We start from the raw sequence: 26248 nt of genomic DNA, 5'->3' as shown, positions 1-26248 counted from the left end.
AGCAGGGTACAGAAGTGTTTCTCTGTAATCCCAGCACACGGGTAGTGAGATGTAGGTAGAGGCAGGGGAATCCCTGGATCAGACGACCTGGCATACACTGAAGTCAACAAGGCACCCACGCTATACACGAACACTCACACAAACAGAATTAAAAGCCCCAAACGCACCTCTCCTCTATAATCCTGTGTGGCAGTTTGAATGAGAATGCCCCAGTGGACTCATATATATGATATTTGGTGAAGCTGTTTGGGAGGTGTGGCCTTATTGGAGGAAGAATGTCAATGGGTGTGGGGTTTAAAGTTTCAAATGCCAACACTAAGCTAGCATCTCCTCTCTCTCTCTCTCTCTCTCTCTCTCTCTCTCTCTCTCTCTCTCTCTCTCTTTCTCTCTCTCTCTTTCTCTCTCTCTGTGTGTGTGTGTGTGTGTGTGTGTGTGTGTGTGTGTGTCCAGCTTGTTCAGACGTGAGCTCTCAGCTACTGCCATGTTGTTATGTTGTTTATGGACTAACCTTCTGAAACTGAGTGAGCCCCCCAATTAAATGTTTTATAAGTGGCTTGGTCCTGGTGTTTCGTCATAACAGCAGGACAGTAACTAAGACATCCTGCAAGAGACTGTGACTGCCAAGAAGTGAGTGCCCTCCCCCAGCCACCCTTGCTCTCCATGACATGCAGAAGGTCTAGGGGTCTTCTCTACCAGAGGACTTAGAGAAGGGAAGAGAGCTCCCATACCAGCACAAAGCTCCCAATAATCATGACACCACTTCCTCTCCCCTTCCACCATTCCTAACACATATTCTTTTCTAGTTCTAACTGTAAATAATGAGGTGAGAGTTACTGTCCAGAACAGCGTGTTTGTATGTTAGGGTTTGCCCACACAACCTCGTGATCTGCCATACGTTATTAAGAACGAAGGGAGCCCATACTGATGGTGTTCGGTCACCACTGAGGACAGACATCCTTGACTGATATTTGCTCTGAGTCATGCGTTGCTGTAAGACATGGTTTTTTAGCCCTTTAACAACCTTCATTGTGATATCGCTAATGAAGCACCACAGTTTTCGTCATCTGGTTCACGGAAAAACTGAGTCTGTCTACATGCCCATAGGAGGAACAGAAAGGCCCTGCTGCCAGCATGGTGGCCGCTTCCGCATAAACGGTCAGTAAGCACCAAGTGGGGCTGCAGCTGGAAAGGTAACTTGCAAATGAGGGTCAACCTGAAGTCTGCCTGAGAACCTAGAGATTGGTGACACAGATAATGACAGCCACTTGGGAACTGCCACTTGGAGGACACACTTGCTTGGGACCAATGGGATGCAGGTGGAGGGTATGAAGGGCATTCCCTGATGATTAATAAAAAAGCTTACTGCCTCCTTCTCACCTGATTGCAAAGTCTGAACCATTGAGTCCACACCTTCTATCCACTGCCCGCAAGGGGGAGGCCAGGCAGGACTGAGGACTCGGGCCTCAGATGCCCAATAGGCAGTTAAATCCAAGTGAAGTTAGAACTCAAAATTGGACCTCTGTGACTTCAAAATCCATGCTTTCATCATTCTATCCTGTGGTCTCCTCGAGCACTACAGGAGCACTAAAATGAAACACTGTTGTGATTGGTCTGCCTCTGAAACTCTAACTATGATGAGACTTTCCATCGGTGACTCAGCAGACCACCTCTGTTGTCCTCTGTTATGGCACAAGGCGCCCTCAGGAAGAGGGCAGGAAACACTCCTTCCACAGAGGCTAGCTTCTCCATCTGCCTCCTTTATACTTAGTCTCCCCCCTTGCTTGAAAACTGCCACTTCTTCTTAGAATACTGAGGTGTTTCCAGAACATTCCTCCTGCCTCTACACACACACACACACACACAGAAGGGACAGACGTGAGTAACAGACAAGCAATGAGAAGGGAAGGGGTGTGCCTGGTTCCCTGTTTAATTCCATTCTGGATGACACACTCCTGAGCCTGCCTCAGTTCCCCTGAGATTGGGAAAGACACGGGAAGTAGCCATCTTCCCCATGGTTGATGGCTTTGTGTAAGGGAATGGTCGTTATAGCAGATCCTACAGACAAGGCCTACGTGTCAGACTGCCCAAGATGAGGATCAACTAGGGTAGAAGAGTCAGGCAAATACTGTAGGTGAGCAGAAAGGATAGTAGGGGAAACGGGGAGCTGGAGAGAAGAGTGGATAGAAACACAGGGGTCAACAGACTATGTAAAGAGGATGGACAGACAGACAGACAGAAAAAGAGAGGTGTATCTAAGTTGGGGCAGAGGGACTGAGCACTGTTCAATCCAAGAAAACAGAACATGAGTTAATCAAGGATAAACTTGGTCCCAACAGCTGGGCACCTGGAGTCTGGCAGACAGGAAAACAGGACCTGCATTTAGGTGAGTGACTCACTTGCAAGTGTCATTTGCTTCTGCGTGAATATGATCGTATAGAGAAGAATGAAGAAGTGGCTGGTGAACTGGTTAGTGTTGGCCAAATCAACACGAACCTAAGAATATCTAGGAAGGGGGAACCTCAACTGAGAAAATGCCTCAATCTGATTGGCATGTAAGCAAATCTGTGGGGTACTTCCTTGGTTAATGATTGATGTAGGTGGACCCAGTTCACTGTGGGCGGTGCCATTCCTAGAAAGGAGGTCCAAGGTTGCAGGAAAAGGGTAGAAGAACAAGATACAGGAACAAGCCAGTAAGCAGTGCCCTTCTAGGCCTCTGCTGCAGTTCCTGTCTCCAGGTTCCTGCCTCCAGATTCCTGCCCTCACTTCTCTTTGATTATGGACTATTATCAGTGAAGTGAAATTAACCCTTTTCTCTCTGAGCTACTTTTGGTCATGGTGTCTGTCTCAGTCGGGTTTGTATTCCTGCACAACACATCATGACAAAAAAGCAAGTTGGGGAAGAAAGAAGGGTTTAATCAACTTATACTTCCACATTGCTGCTCATCACCAAAGGAAGTCAGGACAGGAACTCACACAGGGCAGGAACTTGGAGGCAGAGGACATGGAGGGGTGCTGCTTACTGGCTTGCTCTCCCTGGCTTGCTCATCTTGCTTTCTTATAGAACCCAAGACTACTAAGCCAGGGATAGCATCACCCACAATGGGGTAGGCCCTCCCCCCCACCCTTTGATCACTATTTGAGAAAAATGCCTTGCAGCTGGATCTCACAGAGGCATTTGCTCAAGGGAGGCTCCTTTCTCTGTGATAACTCCAGCTTGTGTCAAGTTGACACACGAGACCAACCAGTACAGTGTTTATCACAATAGAAACCTAACTAGGACTAACTCAAACCCCAAAAGAACCATTTCCCAAAATAACTCCTACACAGAAGAGTCTAGACATCTGTCTGCCATAGAACAGACAGGCTTGGGAAGTCAGAATCTAAAAAACAAAACCAAAGATAAATGCTAGTGTGGGCAAGATTCCATGACAGCAGCTCTGCTCAGTCAGATAAGGGCTCTTCAGCCCTCCTGGTGGCCATATTTGCCAAATAAGAGAGTGACTGGGAGGTAACAGCAGCACAGGTGCTCTCCTCACACCCAAAGCCAAGGGACTTTGGGGCCTCCTATTTGTATAATTAGTAAATGGAAACAAAACTTGAAGCCAAGCAAAACCTCACCGGGAGAGCAGCCCACTATTTGAACAGAGCATCAAAAAGACATTGCCTCCCACACAAATCAATGGGAAGACAGCTAGGGTTCACGGGCTGGAAGAGCTCATATTATTTAAGTGACCACATCACCCAAAGTGACCTGCAGATTCGATGCAATCCCAATCAAAATTCTAATGGCATTTTCACAAAAATACAATCTTAAAACTCACACGGAATTGTTAAGTTCACCCAAAAATATCCTTATACCCAATATCTGGGCAACTCAAGACCCAGTCAAGTTGGCTCATAAAATTAAGCATCACAAACGTGAAAGTTAAAGCCCCTATGCACAGCTTCTGCAGGACCCAGCCTAACACAGCTTACAATACAGCACCACCGTGCTATTCTGCTAGATGTGTGAATGGCCGTGTGTGCATGTGCATGTGCGTGTGTGTGGGTGTGTATGTGTGTGAGAGTGTGTGTGTGTCTGTGTACGTGTATACATGTTGTGAGAGAGTGTGTATGTATATTGAGTATGTGTGTATGCATGTGTGTGAGAGGGTGTGTGTATATATGTATCTGTGGGACTGTGTGTGTGTTAGAGTATGTGTCCTTGTGCACAGGTGCACGCATGTAAAGACCCCACTCCATGAAGACTCCATTCCTCGGTGAAGATCCCACTCTGTGAGGATTCTGCTCTGCATCTTGGCCCCATAGTTACCTCTGCCTCTGTGTGGAGAGAATGAACACAGAACTTGGGCTAAGTGACCCCTGTAGTACTCACAGCCTACTTGTGATAGGCCCTGACACTCTAGTCTGCCATTGCCTAGAAGGACAATAACCAGAAGCCAAAGTCAAGGTACTGTGGGGAGGCAAATGGAGCTACTAAGCTCTACAATCTACTCTAACAGTGACTCAGTGCTACTCTTCCCTGATCCTCATGTGGCAGGCAGCTCCTTTCAGTGAAAGCCCAGAGGACATGAAAGGGAAATAGACTCTGACACATTAGCAAGGATCAGGGGCTCTAGTCACTCTGGCACTGCCTGACCTCGCTGGAGAGACCCCCCACCAACACCTGCAGAGCCAGGGGCAATGTGAGCCCCTCTGTCCTCTGCTAGCAATGGGAGAGTCCTTTTGGCCTTCTTGCTTCTTTAAGAACAAGAACAGCCCCTTATGTGCCTCAAGGCCACTGCTTCATGGGTCAACATGGTCAAGTCATTCCTCTGACAGCTGAGATGACCCTGGCAGTCTCCCGAGTCTGCATTCTTGTCTCCGTCATTGTGTATCCTTCTTCCCTGGACTCCGTTGGCAGACTCCATTGGGTCTCGCAATGCCTCTGCAGTAAGCCGCTGCTGTGCCAACCTCAATCCTATGTCTCAGAATCTAGTTTAGAGAAATTTCTGCTTCTGCCACCTGGAGAGCCCTGAGCAGTCATGTGAGCTCAGTTACATCACTGGAGACTAAAACAGAGGCCAGCTAGCCAAACAGGAGTCCTGACACTACACAAAGAACCAAAGAATCTTCTCAATGATTAAAAACCAACAGAAAATTAAAGAATAAAAGCCATGGTAAAAATGCAAATCAAAATGGCTTTGAAGGTGGGCAACATGGCTCAGGGGTAAGGATGCTTGCAGCCAAGCCAGACAACCTCGGTTTGATATTCAGGACCCACATGTTAGAAAGAAAAAGGCAATTTCTGCAAGTTGTCCTCTGACCTACCCATCTTCACAATAGCCAAGATAGGCAGATGAAGGGGTAAAGAAATGTGTATGAACTTTATGCAGTTGTGAACAAAAATTAAATCATGACATCTGTAGAAAGTTAAGTGGACCTGGAGATCATTGTGTTAAGCTAAATAACCCAGATACAGACATTCCAATAGTGCATGCTTTCTCTCAAATGTTGACTGTATATTTAAGTAGTGTGTGTTTGTGTGTGTGTGTGTGTGGTGTGTGTGTGTGTGTGTACACATGAGGTGTGTGTATGTGTATATTTGTGTGTGTGTGTATATGTATGTGTATGTGTATGTGTGTATATATGTGTGTGTTTGCATGTACATACATGAGTGTGTATGTGTGTGTGTTTGTGTATATATGTGAGTGTATGTATGTGTGTGTGTTTATGTGTATGTATGTATGAATGTGTGTGTATGTATATATGTGTATGTATGTGAATGTGTATATGTATATGTGTATATGTACGTGTATGTATATGTGTGTGAGTGTATGTATATATGTTTGTATATGTGTATGAGTGTGTGTGTATGTTTGTGTGTATGTGTATGTTTATAAGTGTGTATATATGTGTGTGTGTTTGTGTGTATGTGTATGTTTATAAGTGTGTGTATATGTGTGTATGTATGTGAATGTGTATGTGTATATGTATATATGTATATGTATATGTGAGTGTGAATATGTGTGTGTTTGTATGTGTGTATGTGAGTGTGTGTGTATGTGTGTGTTTGTATGTATGTGAATGTGTGTGTGTTTGTGTGTATGTGTATATGTATGGGTGTGTATGTGTGTTAATGTATGTGTGTGTATGTGTGTGTGTATGTGTGTGTGTTTGTATGTGTGTGTATGTGAGTGTGTGTGTGAGTGTTGTGTATGTATGTGTTTGTGTGTGTGTGTTTGTGTGTGTATGTGAGTATGTGTGAGTGTTGTATATGTGTTTGTGTGTGTATGTGAGTGTGTGTGAATGTGTGTATGTGTGTTCATGTGTATGTGTATGTGTATATGTGTATATAAGTATGGGCGTGTATGCTATGTGTATGTGTATGTGTATATGTATGTATGTGTGTGTGTGTTAAAGGTAGAAAGGGGGACAATGAAAAGGAAGGAAGAGAGGAGGAGGGTAAGGGAGTAATGGTGCACACAAGGCATGCAAGCAGAAGTGGGGGCTACCTGTGGGAAGGAAGGATTTCAGTAAGAAGTGAGCAAGACTATGGGGAAAGGGATGAATCAGAATAAACTCATGTGTATAAAAAAGTGAGAATGAAATTCGTTACTTTGCATGCTAGCTTTAAAACCACGCACAACGGTGCAATACATGGCACACACGTGGCAACCCATAGCTCTTATGTTCACTCCACGAGAGGGAAATCATGCCTGGTGCAGGAAACCTAGCCAGCTTCCTGGGACTGAATCTACTGCTGCCACTTTGCTAGCATAAATCCTAACTACCTTCTAAATCATATCTTTATACTCACAGCTAAGTGTAGCTACCACCCCTCATAGAAGAAGCTTCTCTTTGAAGCAAATGGAGACCTCTACAGAAAACCACAACTGGATACAACACAGAGATGAATAGGTAGTGAGGAGCCCATCGCTGACAGACACATCTATGTCATAGCTCCCTCATCTATGGCTCAAGGAACATCTCGGGAAGGGAGGTGGGATTGTAAAAGTCAGGAAGTCTGCTGTGAAAGCCTCTGCTAGAAATGTCTACATAAACAAGGCTGGACCACTAGCCATGCTATTGTGGAAGGGGAAATTCTCCAGGGTCACACCCCTAGACAAAGAACGACAGGTGAGTTCTGACTGCAGGACGGGGAATTGGCCTCCCCCAGGGAGGAGCTCCCTTAGTGATAGCACAATGCAGAGAAATCCATCTTCACACCACCAACAAAACTGGAGTCAGCAAGTTGTACGTACATATATTTGTGCAGGTGCGCACACACAACATACACACACACACATACATACATACACACACACACACACACACACATACCAATTTGTATGTAACTGGCTCCTCCCCCAGAGTATTAAAATGGGCAGATACCCAAGGTCCTTAAAACAGGACAGTGTTTGTGTGTCACGTCTACATGCACCACCCCCCCACCCCGGTATGCTGCAGTCATCTCCACACGTGTCTAATGCCTAACAATCTACATTCTGTGTAAACAGTTATTTCCCTGTGTGCACCCATGCACAAAGAAGGACTTCCTATCAGCCACCCGCCTACACAAGGACCAAACCCACCTCCCGGACCACTCTCCAAACTGACTGAGCCCACTCTGCATTCCTCGGTAAATATCCGGGCTCAGTCTGAGTGCCTAGGCACGATTCTTCCAATGGCTCTCATTTGGGGGTCTGCAGGGTCTCCAGGTCATTTGTGAAATTAGCCTGATTGTACTGCTTCCTCCCAATGCTCTCCTCCTCGGGGAATGTCTACAGCCACAAGACTGCTCAAGGTTAAATGTGAAGCCTCCAATTTCAACCTTCCTCAGCCCTCAGGTCCCCTCCAGCTCACTAACAAAAGTCAACAGTCTCCAAAAGTTGGAAAGGCTTCCTACCCCATCACAAAGAGTCTCTTCAACCAAGGGGCCTGAGCCCTGCTCTTCTGCGGCCATGACAATGCCACAGTCCTCCCAAACCTACCATTTGCCCATAGAGCACAACACAGAGACATTCTAAAAAGAAATTATTAGAAAATTGCTTTTCATCATGATCACCACACATAACAAAGGAGAAACTCACTAAAGCAACGGCACGGAGAAGCAACTCTGTGTGGTAATTACACAGATAAAAGCCACACGCCTCACACGCTGTGCACTGGTCCATTGTTCCCTGCCAACACCAGCCATTAAAGGACAAGAACTACTACACACCACACGTAACTCAACGCTCTGTGTGGGAAAGAGCACACGTCCCTAAAGCTCCAGAGAGGGAATCAGTGTGCTGGGGGAAAAATGGGTAAAAATACAGTTGTATGTGTGTGTCTCTGTCTCTCTGTCTCTCTCTCTCTGTCTCTCTCTTTCTCTGAGAACAATGAAACAGCAGAAAAATAGTATTTGCAACAAATGGCAGGAACAAGACTTATGTAATGAGTCCTGTGGAAAGACCAGAAAGTAACAGCTTTGTCTTCTTGAACCTATGGAAAGGCCACCAGGAATTACCTTTTTTTTTTTTTTTTTTTTTTTTTTTTTTTTTTGTTTTTGTTTAAGTTTTGAGACAGTCTTGTTCTGCACCCCAGGCTGCTCTCAGTTTAAGCTGGCTTGGAATTCACTATACCCCTATGAATTTAGACTAGACTTGAATTCTCAGAAATTCTCCTGGCTCAGCACGCACATGCACACACGCACGGGCACGCGCGCGCGCCACACACGGGGGGGGGGGGGGTGTGTAGCTGTGCACTAGGGATTGTTACTGCTAAGAGAAGTCACACCTGACTTTACCTTTTTAACTGAGTGCTTTTCTCACAAGTATGTATGTGTAGCACATGTTTGATTGATGCCCACAGAGATCAGAAGAAGGAACTAGATACACTGGAACTGGGGTTACAAATAGTTGTGGGCTACTACTTGAGTGCTTAGACTGGAAACCTGAGCCTCTCAAGAGCAACAAGTGCTCTTAGTCACTGAGCCATCTTTTTGCCCCTAGAGGGAAGGAAGGAAGGAAGGAAGGAAGGAAGGAAGGAAGGAAGGAAGGAAGGAAGGAAGGAAGGAAGGATGTATGTATGTATTGGTGAAATTTTGATGACATTTAGGAGAAAGACAGTTGGAAGTAGAGACGCTAACCTCTTGCCCTCTAAGTTACACACACTAATGTCTTAGCACCAGAAAAAGTCACATGCTACTCTCTCATGTTTACCAACATTAAAATCTCATGGATATGGTTCCTCTAAATCATCATGGGCTTTATCTTTGCATAAAGCAAACTAAACTCCCAAGAGATTCAACAGCTATCTGTGATTTTAATACTCAACAGAAACACAGTTTTTTTATTAAGTCGGTAAATTACAGTGCTGAGAAAGCTTTCAGTTTCCAAGGCAAACTCAAACACTTCATTTACCCAGTGGTTACCCTGAAGTACGTGGATCCAAAGGCATCTTCATCCAGTATCAAATAAACGGTAAAACCAGATGACTCCACCTCACGAGCGTGGCGGAGGGGAATGAAAATGTGTCAGGTGTTTTCTGTCACTGGATACTTAAGGAACTAGAGGTGGGTCCCAGCCTGGCTACCATCAAGCCTCTAGTTGTGTTGAAAAGCAGCTCAGTAGCTTAATAAAGCAAATGTTTTATTCTCATATTTACAACCAGTGGTTTCTTTATACATATAGTCCGTATAAAACTATTCTGGCTGGAAAGATGGCTTAGAAGTCAAACGTGGGGGCTGCTCTTACAGAGGATCCAAGTTCTGCTCCCAGCACCCACACTGAGAAGCTGACAGCAACCTGCAGTTCAAGCTCCGGGGTATCCAGCGCCCTCTTCTGGCCTCCACAAACATCCACAGGTATGTGTGCATACTCACACACAGACATACACAGAGACATAATTATTTTTAATAGATCTTAAAATGTCTATATTAATGAATAGAGATGGGAGATGGATAGGTGGCTGTGTTGGCTACCATTTTGTCAACTTGGCCCAAGCGAGTCTTCTAAAAAAAGGGGACTCTCAAATGAGAAATATCCCTACCAGACTGGCCTGTGTGTATTTTCTTGACTAATGGTTGGCACGTGAGAGCCCAGCCCATTATGGGTGGTGCTACCCCTGGGCATGTGGTCCTGAGTTGTGAAAGCAGGCTGAGCAAGCCAGTAAGCAGCACTCCCCTCCATGGTCTGCTTCAGTTCCTGCCTCCAGGTTCCTGTCTAGAGTGTCTGCCTTGACTCTCCTAGGTGATAGGCTATATGCTATAAAATAAAATAAACTCCTTCTTCCTCATGTTGCTTTTGGTCCTGGTGTGTTTTTCACGGCAATAGAAACCCTGGTGACATTCAGAGTCTGCCCCATATGTGGCCCATACATATACAGCCACCAAACTAGATAAGATGGATGAAGCAAAGAAATGCAGGCCGACAGGAACCGGATGTAGATCTCTCCTGAGAGACACAGCCAGAATACAGCAAATACATAGGTGAATGCCATCATTAAACCACTGAACTGAGAATGGGACCCCCATTGAAGGAATCTTAGAAAGGACTGAAAGAGCTTGAAGGGGCTTGAGACCCCATATGAACAACAATGCCAACCAACCAGAGCTTCCAGGGACTAAGCCACTACCCAAAGACTATACATGGACTGACCCTGGGCTCCAACCTCATAGGTAGCAATGAATATCCTAATAAGGGCACCAGTGGAAGGGGAAGCCCTTGGTCCTGCCAAGACTGAACCCCCAGTGAATGTGATTGTTGGCAGAAAGGCAGTAATGGGGGGAGGATGGGGAGGGGAACACCCATAGAGAAGGGGAGGGGTAGGTGTTAGGGGGATGTTGGCCTGGAAACCGGGAAGGGGAATAACAATTGAAATGTAAATAAGAAATACTCAAGTTAATAAAAATGAAAAAGAAAGAAAAATACACTTCTGATAGAAGCTAAAAAAAAAAAAAGAAACCCTGGTGACCACCACCAACCTTGACAGGTGAAGACAGGATTTCCCCAACACAAGCTGGCAACTGAAACTAGACATGTTGAATTCTACATTCGGCTGAGAAAATCTGCCTTGATTAATAAGGCAGAAGAGTATTCAAAGATAATTTCTGACTTCAGGTCTCAACATTCACATACATACAAACACATTATGTGCCCACATACATGAAAACATGCATGCACACATGTACAATACACATATGCACACACACAAACTATATCCATTAGTATTAGAAAAAAATCCTAAAGCTAGTTTTTGCTTTCCTACTATGTGTGTCACTTAAGAGTTCTTAGTAGGGATAAGGTATCACATCAAAATGGGCAGGAGGATTTCAGAGAATCTGTTTAATAAGACAAGTTTTTGGGTGTGTGTGAATGGTGGTTTGAATATGCTTAGCCCTGAGAAGTGACTCAACTCAAAAGGTGTAGCCTTGTTGGAGTAGGTGTGGCCTTGTTGAGTGGGTGTGGCCTTGTTGGAGTGGGTGTGGCCTTGTTGGAAGAAGCAAGTCACTGTGGAGGTGGGCTTTGATGCTCTGTCCAATGTGGCAGAGACCCTCCTCCTGGCTGCCTGTGGAAGAGCCAGTCTCCCTCTGGCTTCCCTTGGATCAAGATATAGAACTCTCAGTTCATTCTCCAGGACCATGTCAGCCTGGATGACACCACACTCCCTGCCTTGATGATAATGGCCTGAACCATTGAAACTATAAACCATCCCCAATTAAATGTTGTCCTTTATAAGAGCTGAATTGGTCATGGTGTCTGTTCGCTGCAATGGAAACCCCACACTAAAACAGTGTATTTTGTCCCAGGCCTGATGGAATCACAGGGTGCATACTGTACAGCTGACAGCTACATCCAGCTCTATCTGCCCATTTCTGCGTATCATGTGACTCCAAATCCTACTGCCCCCATCAGGACTTCAGTAAGAGAAGAAAAACCAAGAGTGGACGGTTGACCAAACAAGCCACTGCCAGGACTAGTCCTACTAGATGTTCTTTCGAGAACAGAAACTGAGATGTTTGTCTGAAAGGCCTATGAGCTGGGCAGACTTTATTGGCCATATCCGTGCTGCTGAGAAACTAACGGTACAGCGGAGCAGAGACTGGGGTCATGTGAGGGAACACTGGACAGAATTCTGATGGGGGACCCTGGCCTGAGAGGTGTAGACAGGTCAGCTGCTGATGCAAGAACATGAGGTAGACCAATAGTGCTAGCTGGGGAACTGGGGCCAGACAGGAAGGCTGAGGATGAGGTCCTTGAATGTGAACCCAAGAAAGCCTCAGAACCAAGGCATCTCTGGCCCTCTACAGCCACCCAGCCCCCAAGTCAATCTTTAGTGATCCTTTCTCATCCACACAGCAAGAAGGGGCTTTCTCTAGCAATAAATGCCTTATTTGCCTGGAGACTGGATCTCACAACAAGGAACGCAATTGCCTTCAAATCTTCTTACTGGAATTTCATTAACCATGGAAGATTAAACATCACAGAGAAAGAGATTGAAAACCGAACTGTACCTAGAGGCCAGGGGAACTGCTTCTCGGGCCACTCTTTGGTCCCTGGATATATTTATTTTCTCCAAAACTCATTTATTATCCCATAAGTTATTTATTACAGAACCAGCAAGATGAATCAGTGTGACAGTGCTCATCACCAGGTCGGATGTCCTGAGTTCCAGCCCCAGAACCCAGATGGTAGAAGGAAAGTATAGACTCCCATTGTTGTTTCTGGACCTCCACAGACATGCCGAGGCGTGCATGTGCACCCATACACATCAGTGCATGTGCACCCATACACATTAAAATAAATGTAAAAAAAAATCACCCCTCCGAAATTACCAATAGGCTTCTCCCTCACTGCCCTCCACACAAAAAGACGTAGTTTCTACCATCCAGTCCTTCAAGTCTCATGTCCTGTGTAGGCCTCATATTCGCCCACCCGTGAACCTATCTGTCATGCTTTTCTCTTGTAACCATTTCTTATGCCATAGAGGCGTCAACCATGACCCTCTGTGATGGACTAGATGGCAATCATCTCCTTTTCCGCTCTTTAGAGAGGCACAAAGAGAGCAGGTATCACCATGGCAAGTGACAGGAAAGGAATGGGAAGTTAGTGGGGAGAGACATTAAATTCAAAGAGGAGAAGAAAAGTAACTCCGAGTCGTGGAGTATGGATGAATCCCTGTGCAGTCAAGCTGCTGGCAAAGGACACTGTGGTTTTCCCCTGACAGGGGACTAGAATCGAGAACTTCTTTCTAGGGAAAGCATGCTAGCATTTCAAAATGACAGACACACCAATCTTCTCATTCTCAAATGATGACTGAAAAGTTAGAAAAAATAGAGAGAAGGGAGTTGCCTGCAGACGGGGGTTCTGAAGCTTCGTCAAGGTAAAAGGAAATGGAGAGTGTTAGGTTAGCTAGAGGAAACCAGGGATAAAATTCCAGGGAGACCAGTCAGGAGACACACAGTCAGGATTGGTAGGTAGGTCCCAGGAGAAACTCACACTACTCAGAGACAGGAATAAAATGTGGACATGACTTAAGTCATTGACTGAAAGTCAACAGAGAAAGCACCCATTATCATTGCAACACACACATTCCTCCATCTGCACGTGCCTGGGAGTTAAGCATTAACCTCATGCATGAAGAAATGGATGGAGCTGTCACTAAAGCAGGGCTCTCCAACTGCCACATCCATGGGACCTGCCTGGAGGATTCACTGAAGCACAGGAAGCAAGGCCCCAGCCACTGAGCTTCTGGTTCCTGAGTGCTCGGATTTATCTCTGTTGCGGTAATAAAACACCCCAGGGTTGCAGCCCCTCACAATAGGAGAGTCACAGGAGCAGAAGGCTGAGACAGATGGTGACCTCACATCCACCATAGAGGAGAGAAATGAATGCACACACACACCTCAGCTAGCTTTCCCCTACACAGTGCAGTGCCCAAACCCAAGGAAAAGATCTGCCCACTTTGAAGCTGGATTGCCTCACCTCAACAATAGAAACACACCACAGACTCAGCCTCACCTTGGGAACAGAGACAATCTACCACAGACTCAGCCTTACCCCCACAGCAGATTCAATCTACCACGCACATGTCCAGAGACCCACCTAATCTAGACAATCCTTCACTGAGCCCTCTTCCCAGACGATTCTAGGGTATGTAAAGTTGACAATTAGACCCAACCATCACACTATATAGGGTATGAGATAGGAGAATTTGTTTCTTAAGCTTCTAAAACGTCTACTGCTGGAAACTGACCCATGTTACTTTAGGCCATCTGTAGAGAGAATCTCTTGTACTGTATAGAAGCCTCACCTGTCAATCAAACGTTGCTGGCCTATTAATTCAGGCAGGACATTGGGAGGTGGACGTTCCAACACAGAGAGGGAACTTCTGGGAACAGAGTCAGGCATGAGTGAGATTCAGTGCCCCAGACACAGAAGAAGACAGTCGCATGAAACTGAGGACCAGGTAACCAGTCAGGTGGCATGACTTAGAACAGAATATTCGGGTAATTAAGTTGTGAGCTACTCAAAGAACCAAGCTTTTGGCCTCGGCATTCATTGATGAAACATTAAGTCTCAGAGTCATGGTTTCTGGGAACAAAGTGGGCAGGTGGAAACACCCAGGTCATCTCTTCAAACCTCACTCTCCACACTTGTAAATGGGAATAATGACAGCTCCCACAGATCAGAATCGTAAGGAAGATCAAAGGAGATGCATATAAAGCCTTCGGTACATTGGTGAGAAAGAGTATTGGTCCACAGTGTAGACAATACCTAGTAATCACCATAGGTGACTATAACTCAGGTTAGTTAGCATCTGGTGACTGATAAACTCACCACTATGCTGTCCTTTGACATGTGAGAGTATAAAACTGAATATATATACCTATATACACACACATATATACATGCATTATACACACATATATACATGTATACATACACACATACATACATACACATATACATATATGTGGGAAAGAACATGAAAGTACTTCATCAAGCCAGCACATGGAGCCTTCATCAGTCAAACACTGCCATGTCTATACATAGAAACTGGGGCCTCGGTACACGTCTCTCACCAAGCTCACCCACACAGCACATGTTGGTTTGTATGAAGCCTGAGAAATTGACTTAATCACAGGACAAGTCACTGGATCCTTGGGCCAGTCTCGCCAAGAACACTGAGCCACTCAACAGAGAATGCTAATAGCTGCTTAGGAAGCATTTAGTAAAGATGCAGGATGACACGGAGAAAGCAGACAGGCCCTAAGATGACCTTCGGGAGGGGAAAGTGGTTTACAGCATTTGCCAACTCCCAAGGTGTAAATGTTCACACCACAGCAGCTTTCAGACACTGAGGTGAAGTTGACAAACCAGGAGTGGGTAAGAGAAGTGTGCACATCTCTACAGTCTTCTCAGGACCCCAGGAACTCAAGGGAAGTGAGCTGGGGGAGACAGCCATCCCTGTGCATTTGCAGGGAAAAAGCTAGAGAGTCAGTCTCTCCTATGTCATGTGGAGCACTGCAGAAGAGGAAGCCAGCCAGCGATCAGCCAATCACAGAGCCAGCAGCCATGATCTACACAGGCCAGCCTCCAAAGACACAGTATAGGCTAGGAAAACAAAAGAGAGGGCTCCAATCCATCCAGACAGAACATACACAGGAACTGTAATCTATTCAGTCTTGGTGACGCTCAAGGAAGAGAAAGTAAAATAAAAACTTGAACCTACAGTTGGCTGTGCAGGTGTGCAGCTCCGTGAGGAAAGGCACGTGCCACCAAGGCTGATGACCTGAATCTGACCCCTGGAACCCACATGGTAGAAAGAGAGGACCAACTCTCAAAAGTTGCCCTCTGACCTCCACATGTGTGCTACGGCACACACAGCACACACAGAAACAAATGTAATAAAATGTAAAGACTTATGTGCACTCATAGTTAACTGAAATACAGTCTTACCACTCAAATTAACCACACTGCCTTTGTCATGGTTGAGAAGTGAAGTTCTGGTCTAAAATGTATTTTTCTAAGTAGCTCTTAATACACAGCAAAGTTAAGCTGTAGATGTGAAGTCTGCTAATGTCTTATGCCTTCCCAACCCTGAGTCCAGCACACCAAGAACACCACCTTCAAGGAAAGACAGAAGACACAGAGGTCTGCTCTTCCTACACAAACAACTGCACTGGATGACCAGCGACATGGTAACATGTAACCCTGTCCCCAAAACAAAACAAAGGATACCTGGTGTCACTGCCCAGCTACAAAAAGCTGTGGGATCGGCTGGTCTCCAGTACTCTTCCTTACTAATTACGTCGATAATGGTGGATTGACTCAGCTCGTTTCAGAACATCAGTTTTATGCAACACAGTGCTATTCAAAAGAGCTGTCGTTTAATTGTACGTAGTGAATCATCCTAGTGTAAGATAAATGATGACTGGTGTGATTCAGTGGCACCCAATCAGAAAGGCTTGAAGAGTTTGCCCTTAATATACACATTTGATTGTTACAGCAGCAGCCATAAGAACCTGGAGAGGTGCTGAAGCTTAGCAGACTGCTCTCTACTACCACAAACAACTAGGGCACCAAAGAAATTCCAAATCTGAGGTTCACTGAAGAATCGCATCAGTGCATGAGTACCCAGAAGGAAGCTGCGACCCCATAGAAACAAAGCTTCCCACTTTCTGCCATCTTTTTCAGTGACCTAACATGATCTGGCCAGCCCACACCCAACCTCATGCAAAAAAAGACACAGTTATAAAAGCCAAGAATGGTACTGGGTGAAATGTGTGTCAGGGAGGAAATAGGTAGTAAATGTTGACTCTGTAGAACATCTCTTAGACCTCTGGACAGATTCACACTTCAATATCAGCCTTCATAGTGGCTTCTTCAGTGAGACCCAGAGGTGCAAAGTTCTCCCTCATGTGGGAATTCCCAGGTACAGAATTCAACTCGTGGAAGGTTCACCACAGTTATAAAGCTGACTTGCAAGCTAGCCTTTGAGTTTTAATTTTCTTTTGATTATTGTGTGCATGCGTGTGTAAGACCCAGGACCCTCCTGCATTCCCCATCAGTGGGATTATAAGCATATACCACTGTACCAAGCTTTTGCTGGTGTTGGAGACTGAAGTCGGGTACTCTGCTTATGTGACAGTGACTTTACTGAGCATCTCCCTCGCCAGCTAGTTGGACTTTTTTTCTTTTTTGTGTCTTCCACTGAGTCTGAACCCTCCCTCAGTCACTTCCCACCATTTCTTTCAATAAAAGACAAATAGCACGCTTCCTACTTCCTTCACCCTTCCTGCTCCAGCTCTTATGTAATCTCTGTTCCCTGAATTTAATGCTTCTCAATACAAGAAAATGAATGTCCTAAACACACATAAAAAAAAACAAAACCAAAAACAAACAAGCAAACACGACAGCCTTGCCTGTGCCCTTCGCCCATAACCTCTAGGGTGAAGTTTCCACGTCACTCGCAGCCAAGCAAGGACGCACATGTGAGAATGTTTAAACATCACTCCACACTAGAGCTTCCCACAGGCCAAGAACAAGTTTTGTTTTCATTTCACTTTGGTCATGTGCTCACTAGAAAACAACCCCAGATGACCCCAGACATTCATTACTAGATTTTTTTGAGCAAATTTAAAAAAAAAAAAAAGGAGAAAATGCCAAATGCTCCTGAACACTTGGAGCAGTGGGATCCTCATCCACTGCAGGGAAAAGGTGTGTGAATGGATGAAAACACTTTGCCCAACTGTCTGGTAGCATCTGCTGCAGTGAAGCATACACACTCTATGTGTATCCCCAAGAGAAACATGTGTCACATGTCCCAAAGGCAGGCATGAGAATGTTAGTCCCAGACTGGAAACCCACGTGTCCCTCCATGTCAGAGCAGGTACATAAATGTGGCCACACTATGAAGTGTTAGACAGCAAGGAAAGAGAATGGACAGAAGGCATGACAGAAGGATCAGCAGCTGACAAAAGGAGATGTATTATGCAGCCTGTGCCTGGGACACCTAGTACAAATGGGGTGCTCAGTCCCAGTCAGAAGGCAGAGTGTTGAAACCTGAAGGATGGTAGGACAGGTTGATCATAAAATCAGAAGATGGCTCTCTGTGGGATGGGCAGCAAAGCTGAAGTTGGGCTCTGAAGGCTCACTCTGGGAGAGGGAGGGGAGCTGGGGTCAGGAAGGCTCTCAGGAGTCTGTGGACCACTGCTGGCCGATCAATCTCCCAGCATAGGTGATGATGGCACACAGATGTCTCTGTGTGTGCGTGTGTCTGTGTATGTCTGTATGTCCACGTGTCTCTGTGTCTCTATATGTGTATCTGTGTGTATGTGTGTGTGTGTGTGTGTGTGTGTGTGCGTGTGTGTGTGTGTCTGGGTACAAGCTACACACAGTTGCTTTGTGTGCTTTTCAATTATTGCATTAAACCACTTTAAGATAGTTAAAAATAAAGACCTTTCTAATAAATAAATATTTATTATATATAATTATATGTAAGATGCCAGAGTGAAGACCTGGGATCTTAAGAAGAAAGACAATGGCTCCATTTCCCATGGCACTTTCCAAGTGCATGTGCTGTTTTGAAATAGGAGGTAAAGAAGTGTGTCTCTTACAAAAGCTATAGAAATGGGGGCTCTATTGTCTTGGCCGCATTGTAAGGCTTCAGGCTCTCAGTTCCTAGCATCAATCACTAGATCACGCCTTCGACACTTTCAGAGGAAGACAGCTGAAGGTTACCCTCGCCCTGACTGTAGGGAGAAACAGACACAGGTCAGAACTCAATAAGCTCCACTCCCAAACACACATTTTAACCTGATTTCCATGTCACGAACATTGCCACAGCTCAACACGTCTATGAGGAGACAGCATTACCCATGGTGCCTAGCCTGTTTGCTAACTAATTATGTCAACAACCTCAGCCATCTTAACACTATACAAAAACACAGCTGACCTAGCAGTTTGTACATTACACACGCACATGAGTCTGTACCAAAATGCGCTGCACCGCTCCTGGTGATGTGCACGGTCCCACTGGCACCTACAATTGTGAGCTATAGGTTCCCAAACAGTAAAACATATGTTCAGCTGAGAATGGGCCCATCTAGAGTAATAGTTTGTAGATTCCTGGCACCTCAGACTGCCAGCCTTTCTAAGACAGATCTCCTATTCGCTTCAGCAGCTCTTTGACAACAGGCGCCTGTAGACTTGAGCAACCGTCAAAAAGTGTTGTGGAAGAGCACTTTTCCGCCTTGAATAAAAAGAGCAGCAAAGCCAATAGGGGGTGGGTGGGTGTGTGTGTGTGTGTGTGTGTGTGTGTGTGTGTGTGTGTGTGTGTGTCTGTATGTGAGAGTGTCTGTGCATTTCTGTATGTATATGTCTGTGTGTGTGTGTGTGTGTGTGTGTGTGTGTGTGTGTGTGTGTATCCATGAGGGTGTCTCTGTATGTCTGTGTGTGTCTGTGTCTGTGTGTATGTCCATGTATCTGTGTGTCTATGTCTAGATATGTGTGTGTCTGTGTGTATGTGTCTGTGTATATGTGTAAGAGTATCTGTGTCTTTGTGTGTCTGTGTGTCAGTGTGTCTGTGAGGGTATCTGTATGTGTCTCTCTGTGTGTATGCCCATGTGTCTGTATATGTGTATACCCATATATCTTTCTCTATGTTTGTATCTCTGTGTTTATATGTCTGTATCTGTCTGTCTCTGTGTGTGTCTATGTGTGTGTGTCTGTGTGTGTGTGTGTGTCTGTGAAGGTATCTATGTCTGTTGTGTATCTATATGTCTCTATGTGTATTTGTGTGTGTGTGTCCATATGTCTGTGTGTCTGTCTGTCAAGTGTGTATCTGTGTTTGTCTCTGCTTTGTCTGTGTGTGTCCATGTGTATCCATCTCTGTGTGTATACGTCTATGTGTCCATATGTCTGTGTGTCTATCTCTACATTTGTCTCTGTGTGTGTATCTATGTGTATCTATCTGTGTGTGTGTGTGTGTGTGTGTGTGTGTGTGTGTGTGTGTGTGTGTAAGACAACTTTTAGAAGCTGGTCCTTTCCTTCCACTGTGGATCTGGTTCCAGTTCTCGGGCTTGTTTGACAAGCTCTTTTCCCTGCTGAACCATCTTTCGAGCCCACCAATAGCATTTTAAACAATGGTTGGCACATTCAGGAGAAAAACCCCATCAGGTACGGGTATTAATCATTCCTGCAATTCCTAACGATCCAAAGCACAGGTACTTATTAAATCTCTCCTTCCTACGCTCCTCAAAATCAACCCAGGAAAGTGAGACTAGTTCCTAGCAAACACCTTTAAAGAGTTTTATTTTCTAATATACTGAGAGGCCTAGGGAGCACTGAGGCAGTCACTGCTGTAGGACCAAGATTTGCCAGGGTGCCTTTCTTCCAGACATCACACGGCCATTGCCGTCATGGCCAGAGCAGCTGTGATCACCCCCCCAGACCCTCACAAGGTCCAGTCTGCTAGCATTCCATCCTAGGAAGGAGCGTGAAGGCACCGGACCCTCACCTGTGCTTCCAACCTCTCAATGGCCTGCCGAGCTATGACCAGTCTGCCCAGCTGTGGGGAGCCTGCCCAGCTGTGGGGAGTCTGCCCAGCTGTGGGGAGCCTGCCCAGCTGCACTTGGGAGTGCACAGGTGGGGAAGACAGAGTTGGGAGTTAGAAACACGGTTTTCCTGCAATCACCCATGCTGGGGTGAGCCTTTGGTAAGATTTGGGGGTGACTTAGGCTCTTGTAATTAACTCCTAATCTACGCACCTATGAACTCATAGCCTGGAATAGACTCCAGATATTTGATAACAGTATCAGGCCTGTCATGTCCCCCAGGAAAAATCACACTACAAACTTACTGTCCTGTCTCCATCTATCCCCAAGGGTCAATAACTATGTCCAGCAAGTCTTTACTGAATGAAATAAGCCATTTCTACCAGCTGACTAGACCACAAGCTACCCACCCATTTTGACAAGTCTGGGAACTATTCACAGAAAGAACTCTTGGCTCTTTAACCTTACAATGGAGACCTCCTTCCTTTGTTGAATCTTGAGGTGCACAGGCCTGTGAAAGTGGCCCAGGGGTCCCTGAGGAGGTATACACGCAGCTTTCCCTACCCCCCTTTCCCCCCCAGCCTTCACCCCACCCCCACCCCCACCCCCTACCCCATCCTGCAAAGGCAAAAGAACTCCGGACTTCTTGAATGTACTTGAGCTCTCGTCTGCCCTGTCGTTCTGTTTGGATGTGGTGTGTGGCTGCTGGCCAACATGGACGCTGTTCCTGTTGATATAACATTTTGTTTCATCTCCACTGGGAAATCTGCTTCTTGCACTCGAAAGAGCACAGCCTAGATCTCCTCAGTTCTGCCCTTCCACATGTAGGAGCGCTGCCAGAATAGTCCTTACCCACACAGTTGTGAGGAAGGACAGGCAGACAGTATCTAAGCTCTGTCTCATCTACAGCTCTGGGACATCCCAAACACTTGATACCCAGTGCAGCCCAAGCATGGATGGTTCTAATCCCGTAACACCTTCTCTCAGCCATTCTTCTGGAGATGACAAAAACATCTCCCCAACCAAAGCTCATCAAGTAGAGAAAAGAAGCTGTGTGAGGGCTGGGATAGCTCGGTGGTACAGGGCTAGCCTGGCTTGTGCAAGGCCCTGGCTTCGATCCCTGACACTGAAACAAATCCCAGTGATCTGCCCAGCCACGGTGAACAGGCCTCTTACTAGAGGGCTCACTCAGGTTGCTGCTCTGTAGACAGCAACAGTGGCGGCAACGTCACACAGGCCTACTGGGATAAAAGGCCTAACAAGGTGATTATGAAGTATTGCTATTTAAATGCTGCGACGACCAAAAATAGGCTGGCAGGTTTCAAGAAACAATCAATATTTTTAAACAGTCTGTTTCTGTAAAAGTAAAATGCGTGCAGATATATTTCTTAGCATTCCCGGTATTTAGTCATGCGTAGCCAGGGACTAGTATGAAAACAATCACAAAACCTGTAAACTCCACGTTTCAAGTCAGCACTTTGTACCCTAAAATCGAGCATTTAAGAGGTCTTCCTGCTCCCCAGGATCATTGGGCTTGGCTTTGTTGTTCCTTTTTAGTTGATAGGAATCAAGCTGTCGGAACAGGTGCTGAGATAAAAGGCCAGTGCTAAAAATACTCCATGCTGCTTGCTTTATCGACGTTCTACCTATACTCACGCCAGGGAACAACGCTGAGATCAACTGACCAGAAGGTCGGGTTAGGAGTTTTAGCTCCCCCTAGAAGCCCACACTGCCCTGGCTGTAGCCTGCAGCATACCCTTCCTGCTCCAGTCTACAGAGTACACCACAGTCTCCCTCTAACTTCAGGGTACTGCCTCCTCTCCAGTAGACAGACTTCTCATAATGTTCATGGTTAGTTATTATCCAAAAAGTTATATGTCCCTCACAGTGGGATCCCCAAATCTGCAAGGCAGTGAGTGCCCATACGAGGTCAGTTAAGAGCCTTAATAATACACTAACTTCAACAATCACTTTCAGATTTGTATCGCAAAAGAATTCTCCATAGCTGTGCATTTAGCAATTATCACACACATGTGTGTGCACACGCATGCACACACACACACAGAGAGAGACACAGACAGACGGACAGACAGGACCAGGTAATAACTGTGACCTTGTGGCTGCCTGCTTAGCAATCATTACACACACACACACACACACACACACACACACACACACACACACACACACACACACCGGCCCCTGGTAGTAATTGTAACCTTGCTTTAAAGACTCCTTTAAACCTTGGAGGGAAAGGTAATAACCGAGTAGTACTCATCTTTAAGAGGCACACAACAAAGATGGGATCATTACTAAGAAAGCTCTTAAATGTAGGTAAGATTTGCTACAGTAGCCCATGGGCTTTGTCTTGTAAACTTCAGTCACTTTTTAATTAAAGACGACCCGTAAAAGGCAGGAGACAGTTTCCGTGCCCTTCCATCAAATCCCTAACTGAATTCAGCTGGAAGCGCATCATCAACCCGAGTTCCAAGGTTGCACGCCATGTTTACACTGTCAAAACCCAGCTCTGAGTTAGGTCCCCACAGCTTCTCCACAGGAGAAAGCCACCTGCTTCTGGAAGGAGAAGAGCCCAGAAGGCTGCTAGGGGGACCTCGGACTTGAGTAGCCCGATGAACAGGTGTAGGCAGCAACTCCCCAACGCCAAGACTGTGTGCTTTAACGCCGGAGGCAAGCTGTGGGTCCGAAAGGTTCGGATAGCCCCTTTTGGATTCTTACTCTGAGGACTTTTCACCTGCTGGGCTTCATGCTAATAAACCACGGGAAACTCTAAGCGCTGAGTTAAAAGATGGTGGAAATTATTCCCTCTCCATCAGTCATAGTAGGACTCTCTCTTCCCAGCTCTCCTAAAAGGTACAAAAACCTAATGCTGTGCACAGGTTTCTTGGGCAATGAATCGACTGGTGATGGAGGACAAGATTGGCAGGGTTTAAAAGAGACGAAATGCCAAATTTGTACTCCGGACCACTTAGTTCCCTCTGTTTCCTGGCTGAGTTCAGAAAAACACTCGGACCCTCGTGAGCCATTTGCTCTAGCTGGTTGGCGAGGGTGGATAAGAGACCCCTGCCGAAGGGTTTCTGCTGGTCAGACTTTCCTGCTTAAGGGATGGAAGATGGAGTAGGCACATCCCAGCACCCGGACAGGGCCAGGACCCAGTAGCCCAGCTCTACTGCTACCTCTGGCCTCCCTGCACCTCAGGACTCTTGAGGAGCCTCCGCGGGGAGGCGGCCAGTGCGCATCAGGAGCGCAGTGCTTGAAGGTGGCCAGCCTGCAGTCACTTTTCGCATGACTTTTCTCACCAAATGCCAGGCTTTCCTGGAGAGGACAGCGGGTGGGCGCGGGAAAAGGCCCCAAAGGCGTCGCCTAGAGATCTCTCCTCCAGAGATGGGGTGCAACAGACCCCCTCCAGCCCTGCCCACCTCCCAGGCCCGCGGGCGGGAGAAGCCGGTGAGTGGAGCTCCGGGATGCCCCCGCATCTGTCGGCACCAGGCGGGAGGCGTCTGCAATCACCGCACTCGTATAAAAAAAAAAAATCAAAACCCGCCTGGGCGACCGAAGAGGCAGAGGCAGTTCTTACCGTTGGACCGCCGCACGATGTTCTCCAGAAATGTGTTCTGCGGGGCCACTAGTCCCCGCCGGCCGCCAGCCATGGTCATCCTCCCGACTGCCGGGGCTCTGGGGGCGTCCGGCGCCGTGTCTCACCGCAGCAGGCGGCCGGGTGCGCAGCCCGCGAGTGTTCCCGGCTCCACGCGCCCCATGCGCCCCGCAGCCCCGGAGCGCAGGGGCGGCGGCTGGCTCCCGCTGCCGCCCTCGCTGCGCTCCGCACCTCCCCGCTGCGGCCCGCCCGGGTGTGCGCTCGAGTGCCCCGGGCTCGATGTGCCGCGGCCGCCTCCCGTGGGCGGAGGGAGCCAGCCAGTCCAGGGCGCCCCCTACCGGGCGCGCATCCCACGGGGACCCAGCCGTAGCCGGGAGCCACCGGGCGAGGCTGGAACCCGAGCGGCACCCTCTGGGCGCAGCGGGAAGTGTGTCCAGAGTGCGCCTGGGGGCGTGCAGAGCAGAGCGAGCAGCTTTCTTGGTGAAGTCACACACAAGCCGGTAAAGGTCACAAAGAGACTCTTTCTTTGAACAGCTTCAGACCGGAGTCAGGACCTTCAGGCTCTGCAATGGCACCCTGCGTTCTGCAGGGTTTATTAGCCTGCCTATCCAACTTGCCCCGAATTAACCAACCAAGTGTCTAAGGACGACGACTTACAGAGTGACTGACAGGTTCAGCTCCCAGGAGCCGTTTGGGTTTGTCTTTACCATCAGAGTGCGTGCAGCCTTCTCAATTGATAAATGGCCTTTTCACCTGTCTGGCATCCACTCTTACAGAGCAAGCATTTTACCAAAAAGAAAAACAACAAAATATGAGTTGGTGCATCAGGGTTTCCTGTTACAGCACAATCTCATTGTGTGTGCGGTTAGAAAACGGGAACTGGCTGTCCTGCATCACAGAGGTGGGCTGCCTCTGAAGGCTTCCCAAAGTACATCAGACTTTAATAAGACAGCCGTGGCTGTGGTTTGGAGGTACAGGGCACAGATGAGGTAGGTGCGGCTTCACAGCAGGTAGAAATGACTTGGACCTCTTGTTCACTGAAGAGGGGGTATTCCAACTGCACAGAATGTGTACCTGTCGTGCTGTGCGTGGCAGGGGACTGAGACAGTGCCCACTGAAGGATGCATTCTGGTGAGTTTCCAATTTGGACAAAGATTCAAAATAAAATTCAAAGATAGACCTGACCCTGAAACCTGTGACGCCAGGGCTCACCTCCGGAAACACCTTAACAGGTTGCAAAGACATGCTGTCTCAGTTTTTTTAATCTCAGAAGCAGAGCCAGGTCCATCCAGGCATAATCTCAGGGTTGTGGAGCTATGCGGAGGTGAGACAGGGGATACAACCCTGACTTTTAAAGTTCTGTGTGGGGGCCTGCAAAGACGGCTCAGCACTGAAGAGCACTCTTGCAGGGGACCTGGGTTTAGTTCACAGTAGGTCAGAGCCATCTGAAATTCCGGTTCCGGGCCATTTGGTGCCCTTGTCTGACCTCTTCAGGTACCAAGCATGTGCGTGGCATACATGCATACATACATACATACATGCATGCATGCATGCAGGCGAAACACTCAAATTCATAATATGTCTGGAAAAAAATTAAGTGCCAAATCAAATGTTATTTTCATGGCAACTAAATGAGTTGGGCCATTATAAATGTCGCCTTTCATCTATCTGTGTGGATGCAACTCAGGCAACGCCCCGGCCAGCAGGAGATGCCTCTGCAGGACTGGCGTGTGCTGTGACTTGAAGGTAAAGCTGGATTTCTCACACTGAATAACATCTCCCCCACAGGTTAGAGCTGTGATTTCTGAAACACTGGCTCCGTCTAGTGGTCCTTTGTTCTATTACAAATGAGGTAAACTACACGGAGAGAACTTGATTCTGGCTGGCTTGATGGCTAGCCAATTCGTTTGGGTTGGTTCATTTGAATAAGGCAAGATCTTACAGCTGTGGTATGTATGGTGGGAAGGGCTCAAAGAGCAGATTATATATATATATATATATATATATATATATATATATATATATATATATATATATATATATCCTTGAACCAACCTTATGCACCTGTTTGTAGGAGAAAAAAGAATGGGGGTTGGGGAGAAGTACCCGTC

The 26248-nt window shown here is 46.7% G+C and overlaps 1 protein-coding gene across 2 annotated transcripts in view; it reads right to left on the bottom strand.

Annotated features, from left to right (window-relative positions):
- Kcnh1 (potassium voltage-gated channel subfamily H member 1) overlaps positions 1-24397 on the bottom strand; it is a 298193-nt gene extending 273796 nt beyond the window's left edge. For both annotated transcript variants that reach the window (XM_032915372.1, XM_032915373.1), the window contains exon 1: positions 24120-24397. In XM_032915372.1, coding sequence (XP_032771263.1) covers positions 24120-24198 — 79 coding nt within the window. In that variant the 5' untranslated portion in view covers positions 24199-24397. The remainder of the gene's footprint in view (positions 1-24119) is intronic.
- Between the last annotated feature and the right edge of the window lie 1851 nt (positions 24398-26248).

This window comes from Rattus rattus, chromosome 10 (genome assembly GCF_011064425.1).
Source record: "Rattus rattus isolate New Zealand chromosome 10, Rrattus_CSIRO_v1, whole genome shotgun sequence".
Classification (NCBI taxonomy): domain Eukaryota; kingdom Metazoa; phylum Chordata; class Mammalia; order Rodentia; family Muridae; genus Rattus; species Rattus rattus.
Note: the sequence above shows the minus strand (reverse complement) of the source record. Positions and strands in the feature narration are given on the sequence as shown.